The sequence below is a fragment of the Salvelinus alpinus genome, chromosome 4, assembly GCF_045679555.1.
Source record: "Salvelinus alpinus chromosome 4, SLU_Salpinus.1, whole genome shotgun sequence".
Taxonomy (NCBI): domain Eukaryota; kingdom Metazoa; phylum Chordata; class Actinopteri; order Salmoniformes; family Salmonidae; genus Salvelinus; species Salvelinus alpinus.
This window is the reverse complement of record NC_092089.1, coordinates 31613439-31628834: the sequence shown is the minus strand read 5'-3', so window position 1 is coordinate 31628834 and position 15396 is coordinate 31613439. Positions and strand designations below refer to the sequence as shown.

At 41.9% G+C, this 15396-nt stretch overlaps 1 protein-coding gene across 11 annotated transcripts; it reads right to left on the bottom strand.

Moving 5' to 3' along the window:
• Positions 1-2858: 2858 nt before the first annotated feature.
• rbfox1l (RNA binding fox-1 homolog 1, like) lies at positions 2859-15316 on the bottom strand. 11 transcript variants are annotated; one of them, XM_071396592.1, is made up of 12 exons: positions 14878-15316; positions 10444-10680; positions 7196-7375; positions 7005-7058; positions 6785-6877; positions 6629-6698; positions 6235-6294; positions 5710-5848; positions 5547-5586; positions 5378-5445; positions 4482-4563; positions 2859-4291 (listed from the first exon to the last, which is right to left on the bottom strand). In XM_071396592.1, exons 1-12 carry the CDS (start codon positions 14962-14964, stop codon positions 4247-4249), a joined length of 1155 nt encoding a protein of 384 aa, XP_071252693.1. In that variant the 5' UTR covers positions 14965-15316; the 3' UTR covers positions 2859-4246. The 11 variants fall into 11 exon arrangements, with proteins under 11 accessions (XP_071252693.1, XP_071252689.1, XP_071252687.1 ...); XM_071396588.1 differs by having other exon boundaries at positions 5547-5601; positions 6211-6294; positions 6641-6698; positions 14878-15242; XM_071396586.1 differs by having other exon boundaries at positions 5547-5601; positions 6211-6294; positions 14878-15240.
• Positions 15317-15396: the final 80 nt, after the last annotated feature.

The following is a 15396-nucleotide window of genomic DNA, read 5'->3' as shown; positions in this document are numbered from 1 at the left end:
GTATTGTTTGTCTTGAGTTATAGAAATTACATGTTGCACTTCTACTTAATCAATGTAAAAATTGCTGCTCAAGATTGATATTGTATCAAACCCAGAAGACTACTCAAACTGAACATTGTTAAAGGCATTTATTATATCTGAACAGAGGGCAATGGACAATCAATCATATTACAGGGACAGTTCAGTGAGTTGATAGATTGATATCAAAGTCCTGAAATTCTGGCTTTCATGTCACTGATCAACATGATTGCACTGTTTCTAGGGATTGGCACTGAACTTAAATTCAAGGAACAATATTAAATAAAAAATAGCTCACAGCATGACCAGAGAGCAGTTGGAAAAGGCATGCAAAATAATGAAGAGGAAATTGAGTAGGCTGATAGCTATAGGGTGAAGAAGCAACAAGCACTAAAGCTACAAACCACAGAATAGAAATCCTCATTAGCATGTCTAGAGAACTACAGATAGGTGGAGAGGAAATTCTTCAAGATTCATCTCTTCAGATGTGTAAGTTCATAATGAAGGAAAATAAGTTCTAGGAAGAGAAAAGCACACAGGAATAAAAGGTGACAGACTTGAGAGCAGGTACAAGAGAAAAGAGCTGACTTCAAAGAAAAATTTACGCAAGGGGCATAGAACATGAGAGGAGAGGGAAGATTCTGACTAGACTACTGAAAGATGAAAGCAGTTTTTCACAGGAGCTAAGAAGACAGGAAAGCATTCAAGAACAGGTAAATGGAGGAGAAGAAAAACAGCATAAAAGATAAAGAACTGAACATAGCTTAAAGAGGACGACCTAAAGAGGGACAGAGGAAGACCTAACGAGGGTCAGAGAGGAGCAGAGGGAAAGAGGGACAGAGAGAAAGAGGGTGAGAAAAGGGACAGAGGAGCAGAGGGAAAGAGGAGGACCTAAAGAGGGACAGAGAGGAGCAGAGAGAAAGAGGAGGACCTGAAGAGGGTCAGAGATGAGTAGAGGGAAAGAGCATGACCTGAAGAGGGACAGAGCGGAGCAGAGGGAAAGAAGAGGTCCTAAAGAGGGTCAGAAGGAGCAGAGGGAAAGAAGAGGTAATAGAGAAACAAAAAATAGAAGAAATAGACAGCACAGTAGAGTGAAGGAAAGCAATGACAGCTGAGAAGTAAAAGAAGATGGACATTTAGAAAACTTTAAAATAGGAAAGCAAAATAAATGACAGAAAACAGAAAAAGAAGAAATTGGAAATGAGATCTAGCTTAAAGCAAACAGAAAGATAGAACTCACAAGTCAGGTAAAAGAATCAGGAGGTTGTAATGTTAGTATTAGGAAATAGTTCATGTTAATAGAGAAAGTATATACCAAAGTGTAGAGCAAAGCAGAATTACAGAAATGATCAAAGACAAGAAATGTAAAAGTGGCACAGCTAGATGACTACAAGACAGCGAAGAGGACAGTGTGTAAAAAGCAAAAGGAGAGATTAGAAAGAAAGAGTACATCTGAAACAAAGAGGAAAGAATTGCAGAATATCAGTAGCAGAGGAAACGTGGAATAAAATTCAGAAACAGAAGTTGGGAAAAGAAAAAGCAATATTGTGTAAATAGAAGACAGAAAGAGGAAAGATTAACCTAGAAAAAGGACAATTTAGGGGAAAATAAAGGAGAAATGCTGTTGGGAAAATAGAGAAGAGGACAGCAGAAGTAAGAGGCGAGGAAGGTAACATTACAGTGAAAGAAACTAGGAAATGTACAATTTAGAGAAATACATGATAAGATACAGAGTCAAGATGGTGAGGAAATTATTTGAAAGCGTCAAAGCAGAGAAATAAAGTTTAGAAAATGAAGACAATAGTGTCAGTAAAGAAGAAGACAAAGGGTGAAGAAAGAAAGCCATAAGATTAATACAGAAAAGGTGAAACGGATAAAGAGTGAAGAAACATGAGAAAAAATATAGCTAAATAAGTTTACAATTGCTATTAGATTGAAAGAAGGGGAAATTATACATCTGATATCCATGCAAAAAGAAAATAGAAAAATAACAGACTTGAAAGCAGAGGAGTTTGAAAGAGCGAGAGCAAGAGCGAGAGAGAGAGAAAGAGCGAGAGAGAGGACAGCAGAGTAGAAGTAAAAAGGCATATTTTTCCATATTATACATTTTTACTAGATGTAAAAATACCTTGATGAAGGCATGACAGTCAAACCGTTGTTGAAATTGAATAATACCATGATAAAGTGTGACTTTAGTTTCTATTTCAAATTGATATTGTAGGCATGGTTATCCAACCCTCAATTATATCTCGTAGGTTTAAGGTTAGGGTTAAGTTCCCCTTAGAAATAGTGAGAAAAACCAGAACAACAACAGTAAAGCTTGGAAAGAGAAGTCTTTTTCCACTTCCAAGAAGATAGGAAAACGAAGCTGTGAAGAAAGAGGGGAAATTAGTATACAAAAACTAAAGCTGAACTTTGCATAAAGAAGATGTTTAGTCCATAGGTTGAAACACACGCAGTAAGACCAGACACTAAAGCAAGGCATGCACAGGGCTGGGTGTCTAGGTACTATACTGTAGCCCCCCTAGAACCACACATACAACATTTGAGATACTAAACTCAAATATGAAGTTATATGCGCTGATCTTAAGTTAAGATTCAGTCCATACAGTACAAAGGTACTGAACCAGAAACAGTTGCATAAACATATGCAGACAGTCATTTCTGTAAAACACTCACAACCTTCTTGCACTGGTATGAGTCAGCCTCAAAACGTACAGTTATAGTTGAGAAAAGGAACACTGAGAATTTAAGTTTGAGCAGAATAGTGAAGAACTGCAAAAAGAGGCATTGAAAAAGAGAAAGGAAAATGACATGAATCAAAGAGAGGAGAGGAAAGGGAAACAGAAACAATGTTTTATTGAGAGGTCAACAGCAAATAAACAACAGTGAAGCTAGAGTACAGGATGGAGAAGGAGAGATGACCCATAGAACTAGAACTCATCTGATTATTTCTGTGGATGGAACACAGATTCTCAAACAGAATGGAGAGATGCAGGCGAGAGAACAGGAAGAGGAAACCAGACACAACGTCATAGAGTTTAACAGGACAGAGGAAATAAGGGAAAGCACCATAGAGATTACAAGCTCGTCAGGCAGAGCGAAGTAAAACCCAGAATGAGGCGAATAGCGAATAGCTAGTCGAATAGCTAGTATTTAGCATTGAGCATTATGTAAAGCAGAGAGAAGATGGATAGAAGCTCAACAATGAAAATAAGAAAAAATGTTTTGTTACAGTTAATTTGTTGACAGAGAAGTAATGGCTCTTGAATGCTTTTTTGGCAAGTGAAACATTTTTAGAATCAGAGGTAGATTGTTAGGAAAGCAAAAACATATGTACATTTTATGCAAATGATATTTTTCGGGTTCTAGAAGCATTTAAAAAAAGATTACCGTGCACATTAACAATACCAGTGCCATTGCTGTCTCTCATAGCTTGTGCTTTGAGTATTGATGTCGTCACATACTCCCACACACAAGCACACACACACACACACACACACACACACACACACACACACACACACACACACACACACACACACACACACACACACACACACACACACACACACACACACACACACACACACACACACACTTCAACGTGCTCAAACAGTGCGCTACATCATTGGCAAAACCAGTGTCATCAAAAATAAGTAATTTAACTGTATAAAATGTCATTGTACTCTACAATTTGACTCTTGAAAAGTCAAAAGCTCAGACGTTGATCAAAAACTTTTTTACAAAGGTCACCATGTAGAGAAACCAGTATCGTTGTGCCACTTGAGTTGCAGTATTTCACCATGAAGTCCAGCCAATTAAAAATAAAATGGCTCACATTCAACTCTCTCTGTTAGAATAGTGAAAGAGTAGCTTATAATCCAGGTACGGAGGCAGAAATCTTTACATTCTTAAACCCTGGAACAAATCAGTGGCACAAACAATACAGATTAAGTGTAAAATAAAGGTTTTAAATAACTGTCTATACATTAGATCAGGCTTTATCCTATATGTATTCTCTGATAGAATAAATAGTGAATAGCTACTACAGTATTTACACGTCCAGTCGGTTGGATTTGACCGTCTCCAAGTGGAGGGAGTCAGACAGGAGGTGACACAGAGCTCAGTGATGTCATAACCTGTCCTGCGTTGTTGTCCTGGGACTGGCCAATCCCGGACGAGGTGGCGGGGTCACAGAACGGCTTCCAGGCTCCCATTGGGCAGCTCAGTAAGGCGTGAAGCGGTTGTATCCTCCTCTGTACAGACTGGCCTAGAAATAAGTAGAAGATATGATAGATGATGGTGGATCGGTGCCCACTGGCGGGTTGAGACTGATTCCTTTTTGAGGCTCGATTAAAGTCTGGCTTGTGGCTAGAAACAATGGTCTGGATGACTTAGTGGGTCACATGAACACTTTAAACGTTGGAGTGGTGCTGCTTATGAGTTTTAAAGAGGCTCACCATTGTTCCGACGCCGTATGTTGCCGTGGGTCCCACTGAATGGTGGTAGGGATCTGTTGCAGCAGCATAAACTCGGCCATATCTGATGGACAGACAAAACAAAACCCCAAATGAGAAAACATACTAAACCAGCATGGTCTCATAGACTAGACGTAACATAGTTAACAAAAATCCGGGACACTCAAATTAGTATGATATGTTACGTTTGGTACGGTTACATAAGACAGAAGGTTACTTAAGGCAAAAAGGAAAGGAGGGTGGGCGGTTCGGAGTGGATGGGTGGGCGTTTAACGCAAACGTCATGTTCGAATTTCGTCACGGACAACTTTGGCATTTTAGCTAGAAACTTTGCAATTACTTACTACTTTTTAGCTACTTTGTAACTACTTTGCATGTTAGCTAACTCTTCCCCTAACCCTTTAATATAACTCCTAAACCCTAACCTTAACCCTAGCCTTAACCCCTAGCCAATGTTAGCGACCTAGGTAACGTTAGCGTTAGCCACCTAGCTAACGTTAGCCACAATAAATTGGAATTCGTGTCATACATATTGCAAATTCTTAACATATTGTACGAATTGTTGTCATTCGTAACATATCATACGAAATGGATGATGGACATCCACAAATGAATACATATCATACCAAAAGTAACATATCATTCTAATTTGAGTGTCTTGGATTTTCGTTCACTATGTCCGTCCAGGTTACTAAACAGGTGTGCTAGTACTGTGTTAAAACAAACAGTGAGGCTCCATAGACCAGACTTGAAGACCACAGAACCTCAACATTAGAGTGCTGCTTATCTCATGTTCTAAGTCCCATTTGAAGGAAAAAGTCCTTGAAATCCTCATACAAACAGAGTCACATAGTCAGTCATTGGGCGCTGCTGCTCACCCATCACTGTATGTTGCTGTGGCAGCGGATGGTGATTGGGCAACTCTGTATGCTGCAGGATACCCGCCCTGATAGGAGAAAAGACATTCAGAGACAAGATAAGCTTTTAGCCAAACACAAGGTAGACAATCTGAAATAAGCTGAAATCAGAAGAAAAATGTCTACTTACATAGACTTCAGCTCCATATAATCCATCTTGGTACAGCACACTGAAAGGAGACATTCTATCATTCACACATTAAACAGTGAAAATTAAGTCATTTACTTACACTCACAATGGAAATGGTTATTCATTTTTTAAATAGATTTTTTGAAGATAGAAATGATCTTACCCAGGGTAGGCGGGCATGGCAGTGGGTGCGGCTGCAGCAGCTGAGCGAATTGTGTTGTAGACAGCCCGGCCCCGCCCACGCAGTGGTGAGCCCCGATAGGCCAGGGTGGGAGCAGCTACGGGGTAGGGGAAACTGGCAACTGAGGAGAGAGAGAAAGAGAGAGAGCTTACAGTACCCACTAGGATATGTACTGTAGCCACCCTGCCTTTATAAGCAGGTTCATTGACTCCCCCAAGGGAGCATGCTTTCTTGGAGCCATCGATAAGAGAGATTGAGTATCACAGGTGGGATCTGAACCTGGGTCTCCCACTCGGGAAACCCACGTCATAACCATTACACCAAAATAGTATTCCTCCTTGGTGATGAGGTAGCAAGGCCTCATCACAAGAGTCTGACTGACCTCCGCTACAAGGGGTCATGAATTCCGATTGGGTTTGATAGGGATACAGTACTAGAACATATATTACAAGGACAAGCTAATATTGAAGTAATCAAACTCACCCGAAAACTCACATTGAAACTCACCGGTGTAGAGTTCAGGTGCATACATCGCTCCCATGATAGGGTTGATCTTCCATCCAGGGGCTACAAAGAGAGAGACAGAGAGAGACAGAGACAGAGACAGAGACAGAGACAGAGACAGAGACAGAGACAGAGACAGAGAGAGAGAGAGAGAGAGAGAGAGAGAGAGAGAGAGAGAGAGAGAGAGAGAGAGAGAGAGAGAGAGAGAGAGAGAGAGAGAGAGAGATGTTGAGAGAAGGAGAAAGAGAGGTTAAACAACAAGTAAAGGAAGAAAGAGACAGTGGAGATCATGGAGAATAAAGGGAACACACAGACACAGTTCAGAAGTACAGAGTGCATGTCCAACACCTCCCACATGCCACGGAAAGATGTGTCCAAATAACTTTAGGTATCTTACGTGAAACCTCACCATTCACAAGAGGTGTTTGGGGCTTCTTGGTGACTATTCTGGCTGTAGCATTGTTCACCTGCACACAGACAGAGGGAACAATTTCTTAGACAGACAGACATACAGATATTCAAGATAGACATACTATAGATAGTTATTCCTCACTTCAACCTTCCTCCCCTCAACGATCGTTCCGTTCAGTTTTTCCCTTGCTCGGTCTGCCTCCATTGCGCTCTCAAAGGTCACGAACCCAAAACCCTGAGAGACGGAAGGAGAAACATTTCTGATTGTCCAACTTGTCATTGTCTTGGTAAGGCAAAAAAGAATAGGGCAACCAGGTTTCATTTGTTCAGTTTGTAATTTCTGATATTGAGTGGTCTCTCACCTTTGACCCTCTCTCATTAAAGATAATCTCCACATCCAGGATCTTGCCAAATTGCTGAAAGACAAAACCAGATCACAATCTTGTCCACAGGTTATCACTGAGGTTATAAGAGATTACATAATGTTTCGTAGGATGACATCATGTCTCGTAGGATAATAAACCTGGACATAACCACTAGTTGTGTCTCTCACCCCAAACATCTGTCTGAGGTCCGGGTCTCTGAAGCGGAAGGGGATGTTGGAGACGTGGAGACGCTTGGGCTGGGCCTTGCCTGACCCCTCCTCATCGCTACCACTTCCTGCTCCACCCCCTGATGACACTGACACGCTCAGAGCCTGGGAGTCAGAGGTCACCGGAACCAGGGCATCGTCCTGGGAGACAGAAGAGGAGGAGGAGAGGAAGAGAGGAAGAAGAAGAGGAGGAAAAGGAAGAATAGAGGAGATGAGGAGGAAAGAAAGGAAGTGAAGGAAGGTGAAAGGAAGGAGAGGAGTGAAGGAAGAAAAGGAGGAAGAGAATAGACAGAGGAAGAGCAGGAGGAGAAGAAAAAGAAGGAGGAAAGGATGGAGGAGAGGAGGAGGATAGAAGGACAGAGAGCAGGAGAAGAAGAAAAATAAGGAGGATAGGATGGGGAGAGGAGGAGGATAGAAGGACAGAGAACAGGAGAAGAAGAAAAAGAAGGAGGAAAGGATGGGGAGAGGAGGAGGATAGAAGGACAGAAAACAGGAGAAAAAGAAAAAGAAGGAGGAAAGGATGGGGAGAGGAGGAGGATAGAAGGACAGAGAACAGGAGAAGAAGAAAAAGGATGGGGAAAGGATGGGGAGAGGAGGAGGATAGAAGGACAGAGAGCAGGAAGTATATAAAAAAGGTTTCAAGGGAAAGGCAGAGAAAGAAGGGGGGAGATTACAGAGGAAACTAAGGACATGTTGCCAATTGGTCCATGCACTTGTACACCTCTGAATAGACAACTAATACCATTCCATCGATTCCATTCCAGCCATTACAATGAGCCCGTCCTCCTATAGCTCCTGCCACCAGCCTCCTCTGATGTACACTAACAAAATATTAGGCTACATAGTCATGTTGATTCAGTTATAACAACCAGCCAATACCGAAAGTAACAGCTTCCCCAACAGAAATACTTTGGAGGAACTGTAACTAAATACAATATCATACTGAACATAATTGTGATGAATTATACTTAGAAATTCATAATAACTAGGTAGTTCAGGTGACATAGATTATATAGACACGTAAACAGTAAGCCTGCAGGAATACATTTTCATAATATAATCTCATTAAAATGCCCCCATGCAAAACCATACAGGATATAGTAATGTGCTTCAAAACCAAAACATCCACTATGCCAAAATGCACCACGATGCCAGTGTCTGTCTATTGGTCCTCCAAAAACCAAGGGATTATATGAGTCCAAACAAGAAAATTAAGATGAAAAAAATATTACACCAAAAAAGGAGTGAGCGAGAGCAGTGGGGGAGATAGGAGAGAGGGAGCAGAGTGCAATGTGAAAGGAAGAAACAAATGGCAAAGAAAAAAATAGCAAAAGTGAAAAATATCTTTAAATTGAAAATCAAAGTGAATGCAGATAAATATGAATGCAAATCAAAATACAGATCCTAATATGCAGAAATGAAAACACAGGTATTATTAGCATTATAATATAGGAAGGCTGATAGAAAGAGATGTGCATAATGTCTTCAGAGCGACGATAAATAATAAATTAAACAAAAAGATAAAGTGAACAAGGCAGGAACTTGCGCAAAAAGCTTGGGTTGGGGTGAGGAGTGGGAGCTGGGAGGCATAGTGCCGGGCAGGGTCAAAGTTGAATGTTCTAAATGTCAGTTTGGGGTCACGGTGCTGCTTTTTTCTGCCAAAGGTTAAAGATCATTACTCAAGATTCCGAGGTGGCATGTATTAATAAGTGGGGTAGAAACAGAGGGAGAGGGATAGAGAGACACATTCACACACAGAGAGAGAGAGAGAGAGAGAGAGAGAGAGAGAGAGAGAGAGAGAGAGAGAGATTCACAAAAACACATAGAGTACATACAGGCTACTGCTGTGTTGTTATATACTGGCTTCCCATGGCAGCATGGTTCACACAAACACCACCTCCTCATCATCCTCACACACACACACACACACACACACACACACACACACACACACACACACACACACACACACACACACACACACACACACACACACACACACACACACACACACACACACACACACACACACACACACACACACACACACACACACACACACTTTGGGGAAGTGGGACAGTGAAGAGAGGGGAGGGGGGAGTGGAAGAAAGGGGTGGGTGGGTTGGGTTGGATGTTGGTGTCATGTCACGATGCAAAATTGATTTCTGAACCTGGCCGATATTTCGGAGGGGGAGGGGTCACCCGTTCAGCCTCCCCTGTTGACCCCACCTCCATGATGTGTGGCGGCGTCTCAACTTTCTCCGAAAATCAGGACGGACCTTGTAAGTCAGGGGCTCTAGTGATGGAATATATAAATGTGGCCATAAAAGTCAGTTATGACATCAGAAAGAGCTGCTGAGGCAGGGAAAAGGACTTCATAGTCACAATGCATTGACCTTTATTCACCATTCACCTCTGTCTTTGTCTAGAGTAATAACCTACAGTATATAAAGCCTACCAGGACACTGGACATAAACATACATGTACATGTTTTCCTCATTATAAGTTCATAAACTGGGCATTGTTCCTTATGAAAATACATAAGATCCCATCAAATACATGTCATTTTGTGCTGTAGGCTATATGGAAATAAATAGTAGGAAATATTACATTGAACCTTGATAACTTACTTAATAACTTATGCCATACAATATACCAAAATACATTTAAATTATAATCCTACATTTAAATACTGTGTTGTGTTTTTAACTTCTCCTTTCTCAACTTTCTTTACCCCGACCCCCTACCAGTAACCCGGTGCATGATCTTACACAGACATACTGCATGTTAACGGCTTTGGGATTAGCTGCTCTATTTCCAGATAAATGGGAGAGGGAAAGAGAGAGATGGGGGGGATTCACTTTCAAAAATGAATCTCCTCTCAGCTGCCCCTATCTGCTCTGCTGGATGTCAGAGGATATTCCCCTACATGGGCACAGGAGTGGAGTTGGGGAGCTAAACATAGAAGTAGCAGGGTCCTCTGTGTGTGTTCCATGTTACTGACAAAGAATTTCCTCAAACTTTGTATGACATGTTGTCGTTGATTAGAATAAAATCCCCTCCTAGAAATATGTTACAAACAACATGTGATTCCCCCATATACACATACAGTAGCTACATATCTTGATTACAAAGTATCTCTGTCTCTCTATCTTTCCTGGACACTACTTCTATAGTCCCACACCTCCAGTCTATCATGTCGTTCTTACCGTGCTAATGGCTGCCAGAGTGTCAGCCCCTTCGTGTTGCGGGCCCTGATAGACTCTGAGCTGGTGATGCTCCTGGTACTCTGAGTTGGGGTGGGCGGGACTATAGTCTAGGGGAGGAAGTCTGCCTGCAGGTGTGGGAGGAGCTTGTCCTGGTGGAGGGTATGAGGGAGGCTGGGCATAGACCTGGGGGAGGGTGGGGTCACCACTGCCGGGGCCGGCCTCCTGGCCAGGGCCTCCCTGTGATTGGTTGAGAGAAGAGAATCAGTCAATAATCAATCAAAATAACATTGTCATAGTATCTATCCAACCTAGCTGTAGGATAAACCATATTGAAATTGTAATAGTGGGTGACACATGTTATAAGAAACAAAATAATAAATTACTATCAAAAGATTATTCATGAATTACATAAAAAATAGACCTTTTCGATTCACAGCATATATTCATTGACAATGTGTGACTGCCCATAGAATCATCTCTAATGTAAGCACAAAGACCTCAGGCTTCATAAAAGTCATTTTCTCTCAGTCTTTGAGTCTACAATATCACCTGGGAAATGTCTTATGGTTGAGTGGTGCTGGGCAGCTTAGATTTGCACAGCTGGTACAAAACTTGAGGACCTTAAGAAAGATCCACACAACAAACCCATACCTACAGTACAGCTCACTGTGATACGCATACTATTCCTTTTGAGTATTCATTCAGGATTCAGCATGCTTTGGAAAAGAGTATCTGGCAAATATCCAATACTTTACCACTTATGCCAAAACAGTGCACCTACAAACACTTAATTGTAATGAAAAATCAACTCAGCACGAAACTGATTCCAGACTTATACCTTCAACATCATCATGATTATCTAATCAATGTACCAAATCCATTCCAATCCATCGTTTCTTCAATGTACCAAAAATAAACAGCAAGAGTTCACACAGTGATGTGACCAATTCTCACACAATGAAAAGTGACAGTGGTGACACAGACACAACAGGAGAATAGATGATAGTCTTACCCCGTCACTGCATATCTGATTCTCTGGTACATTGTCCAACAACTGCCACATATTTTAATGCCGGCTTCCACCCGCCCACTACACCATAAGTTCTACTTAACCACCAATCGCATGACAGGAGTTCTGGGAGGAGGGGGAGCTGGGGTGGCTATGCCAGCTGTGGTCATTTGTACCTGTCAATAACTTTTAACCGCCCCCCCCCCCCCCCCCCCCTCCGCAGAAACACATTAAAAACTTAGGAGAGCTACACAAAAATGTGTAATTTCTACATTAAAAGCTAATACTGTAGCCGTACTTCAACTTTCCCACTAAAAGGTCACCTCTAAGAATACTATCCTTATTATTATCCTGTAATTGCTGACTTATTGCCTTGTAAATATTCCTATGCCTTGTAAATATTCATATCATTCCAATACCTTCTTTTTGACCAGACTCTTTGAAGAGACAAAAGCAGGCAGGAAACATTTGGGTAGTTTTATATCTTTCACATTAAAACACATTAATAAACCCTTATATCTCTACTCTGAAACTGACCAGAGGTCAACCAGAAGATTGGCAGAGCCATTAGAAGATATTTATGTTGTCCTATGTTGTCCAGTAAGTGTCAAGGCCTATATATCAGACTGGCTGTAATTTAATACAGATTCATGTTGTTCTCTCCAACCTCTTCTCCTCCTCCTCCCCCCTCTCTCTCTATCTGTCCATCAGCTGTTCCACTTATCGGATGGGGGGAGATAGGACTGATGGTGAAATTGAAGAGGGCGAAGTGGAGGGAAGGTATGAAAGCTGATCTGATCATTTAAACCTTGTACGATCAGCTGATTCTGATACGTAACGCAGGGAGAGTGTCCTACATTCTCATAGGTCTAACAAGACAGTGTGGCTACTGCAGGTAAAACCGCAGCATCAAAGGTCTTACTATACTAAGATATGAACTAACAATCACAATTGTCTTTTCCTACTAGCACTGACTTTGCTGATAACTTAATTTATTGAGGAACAACGTAGTTGCTATGACTGATGTGTGGTTGTCCCACCTAGCTATCTTAAGATGAATGCACTAACTGTAAGTCACTCTAGATAAGAGCATCTGCTAAATGACTAACATGTAAATGTAATGTAAAATATAAGATAGACTATCTTAGTTCACTAGGAGTGGAAAAAGAACACCTTGTCTGTGTAGGTCTCAGATTCTTCCTATCAAACATCAGGGGTTTCAGTACAAAGTTCAGGATTTCTCTACACAGACCACACAGATGTTCCTCCTATACCTCTGAATTCTTACTTTAGAAATTCCACTGGGAGATGGTCAGAAGTGAGACTGATACCATCTTGAATGTATTAGGTCTCTAGAATAGATTTACAGGCATATCATTGACAAGGTTAGTCATTTAGCAGATCATCTTACATAGTGCTTTCAAATGGGCCAAAACAACAACCATGTAAAAAATCATAGTAAAACCTTTAAAGATAAAATGTTTTTACATGTACTACTCTGCATCCTGTCTGCTAATATTGGAAGGCATGGGTGTTGTATATCTGGGTTTATTCCAGGGTTGACGCATAATAATTCAGAAACTGTCCTTTTAGCTTTCACATGGCAGATCCTGCCGATCAGTTACACACAGTCACTGGGCCATGTTAGAGGACATGTCAACACTGACACACATGCCTGTATTGTGTCCCCCGCCCCACCTCACCCCCCAATATCTGACCTTCCCAAGCTCACACCATACATGGAGAGTGTCTGACAGGGGGAGATAATAGAATCTATTTGATACTAGCACTGGCCACCTTCACACACACTCTCTCTCTCTCTCTTTGTCTCCCACTCCCAGTACAGTATTACATTGTTGGCAAACAAACATTAAACACAGTATCTCTCCATGTGTCTCAACTTTATTCCTTGCAGTCTTTTTTTGATTGCCATTTGTTCCCCTCTGTCCTTCCTCCCCCTATTCAGCTGTCAGGTCTCAGGGTCAAAGGTCACTGGATCTGAGACAGGTGGTTGCTGGGACAGCTGCTGGAGGATTTACACAGGAAACTGCTGATGTGACCTTTAAGAGGGCTCATATAGCCGAGGATACAAACGCACAAACAAAAACACTCACACACCCTACAGCCTACTATATTCAGTATGTTTACACTGAGTGTACAAAACATATTTCCATGACACAGACTGACCAGGTGAATCCAGGTGAAAGCTATGCTACCAAATTGATCTCACCTGTTAAAACCACTTAAGTCAGTGTAAATGAAGGGGAGAAGACAGGTTAAGGAAGGATTTGTAAGCCTTGGGACAACTGAGACATGGATTGTGTCGGTGTGCCATTCAGAGGGTGAATGACAAGACAAAATATTTAATAATGGGTTATGGTAGTAGGTGCCAGGCACACAGATTTGAGTGTGTCAAGAACCGCAACGCTGAACCGGTCCTCATCCCCCTACCTGAATTAGACACTATCAGGATATCAGTGTCCCCCTTATCTGCATGACAGGGGAGCCTTCTCTCTCTGTGTTAATCTACTTTTCAAGGAACAGGCTAAAAATACAGGGGCTGTGACACAGAGAGACAAGGAAGACAGATTCCAGACACACATCATATCTATGCTGGCATTCACCAACGGGTTGTCAGGGACTCACACACACACACACACACACACACACACACACACACACACACACACACACACACACACACACACACACACACACACACACACACACACACACACACACACACACACACACACACACACACACACACACACACACACACACACACACACACACTCTAACAAAACCACCACTGAGACCTGCAGATGAAATATAACTGCCAGTGTGTCATTGCATTTAAAACAAATGGGTTTGGCCCTATCAACAGTACTTAGGCCTAGATACAGCTGTTTGCAATCTCATGACACAAATCTACACTGGCAACCAGTTGCTGTGAACAACCACATCATTTTGCTGTGAACTACTCTGAACTAAACATCATAATTTGGATTCTTTTGAAATCTAGTTCAATAAACCACTTTGCTATAATCATCATGACAAACACAAACAGTATCCTTTATAATGTGTAATACTGGGCCTGAATACATTTAATCTGAATGTCCCTTTCCATTTCACAAACAGGCCCTCCAACCTGTTGTTTGTGTCATGATGACATGTCATTCCCCGGGCCAGTGATTCAGCATATCCAGTGACTCAAAACCAAACTATCTCAATGACGCTTGAGATGAGAGCCATGTATACAGAATTCAATGGGGGCCATGTTTGCACCAACAGCTATGCAGGATAGTTTGCTGATCTCTGTATGTGGCTCTGGGTCTACTGACAGAGTACCAAGAAAGACATCCAATGCTACACACCCAGCATAAAACATGGTAGGAACAAGGAGAGAGACAGAGGTAGATTACCTGTACTAGGCTGGGGTAACATTGGGGACCCTGGGGATAGACGGGCAGTCCGTAAGGCTGAAGAATTATTGCAGGAGAAGAGAGCATGGTGCATAGCCCGAAAACCACCAGGAGAGAGGGAACGGTGGAGAGATGGGAGGACAAGAGAGGGTGAAGGGGGAAAGGGAGAGGATGGTATGCTCAGAGGAGATGAAAAAACAAGGCAGGAAAATCCAAGAAGAGAGTAGAATCCAAGTGATGAAAACACAGAAGGTCCAAGTGAATGAGAGGAAGAGCTGTAAAGTCAGAAGGATAACTGTCAACAGTCAACCTCTCAGTTTAAAAAAATTAAAACAAACACCCTAAACTAAGAAAGTCAGCCCGTCTAGGTAGGAAGACAGGATATGGCAGAGAAGTTAGAAAGAACACTGCTGTGTGTCTGTCAGCCTGTCAGTTGGTCGGCCTGACAGACAGAAACACATGTAAAGGGTCCCATTTCAGGGTGTTATAAATAGTCCCTGTCTATCTCTCTCTCTGCCA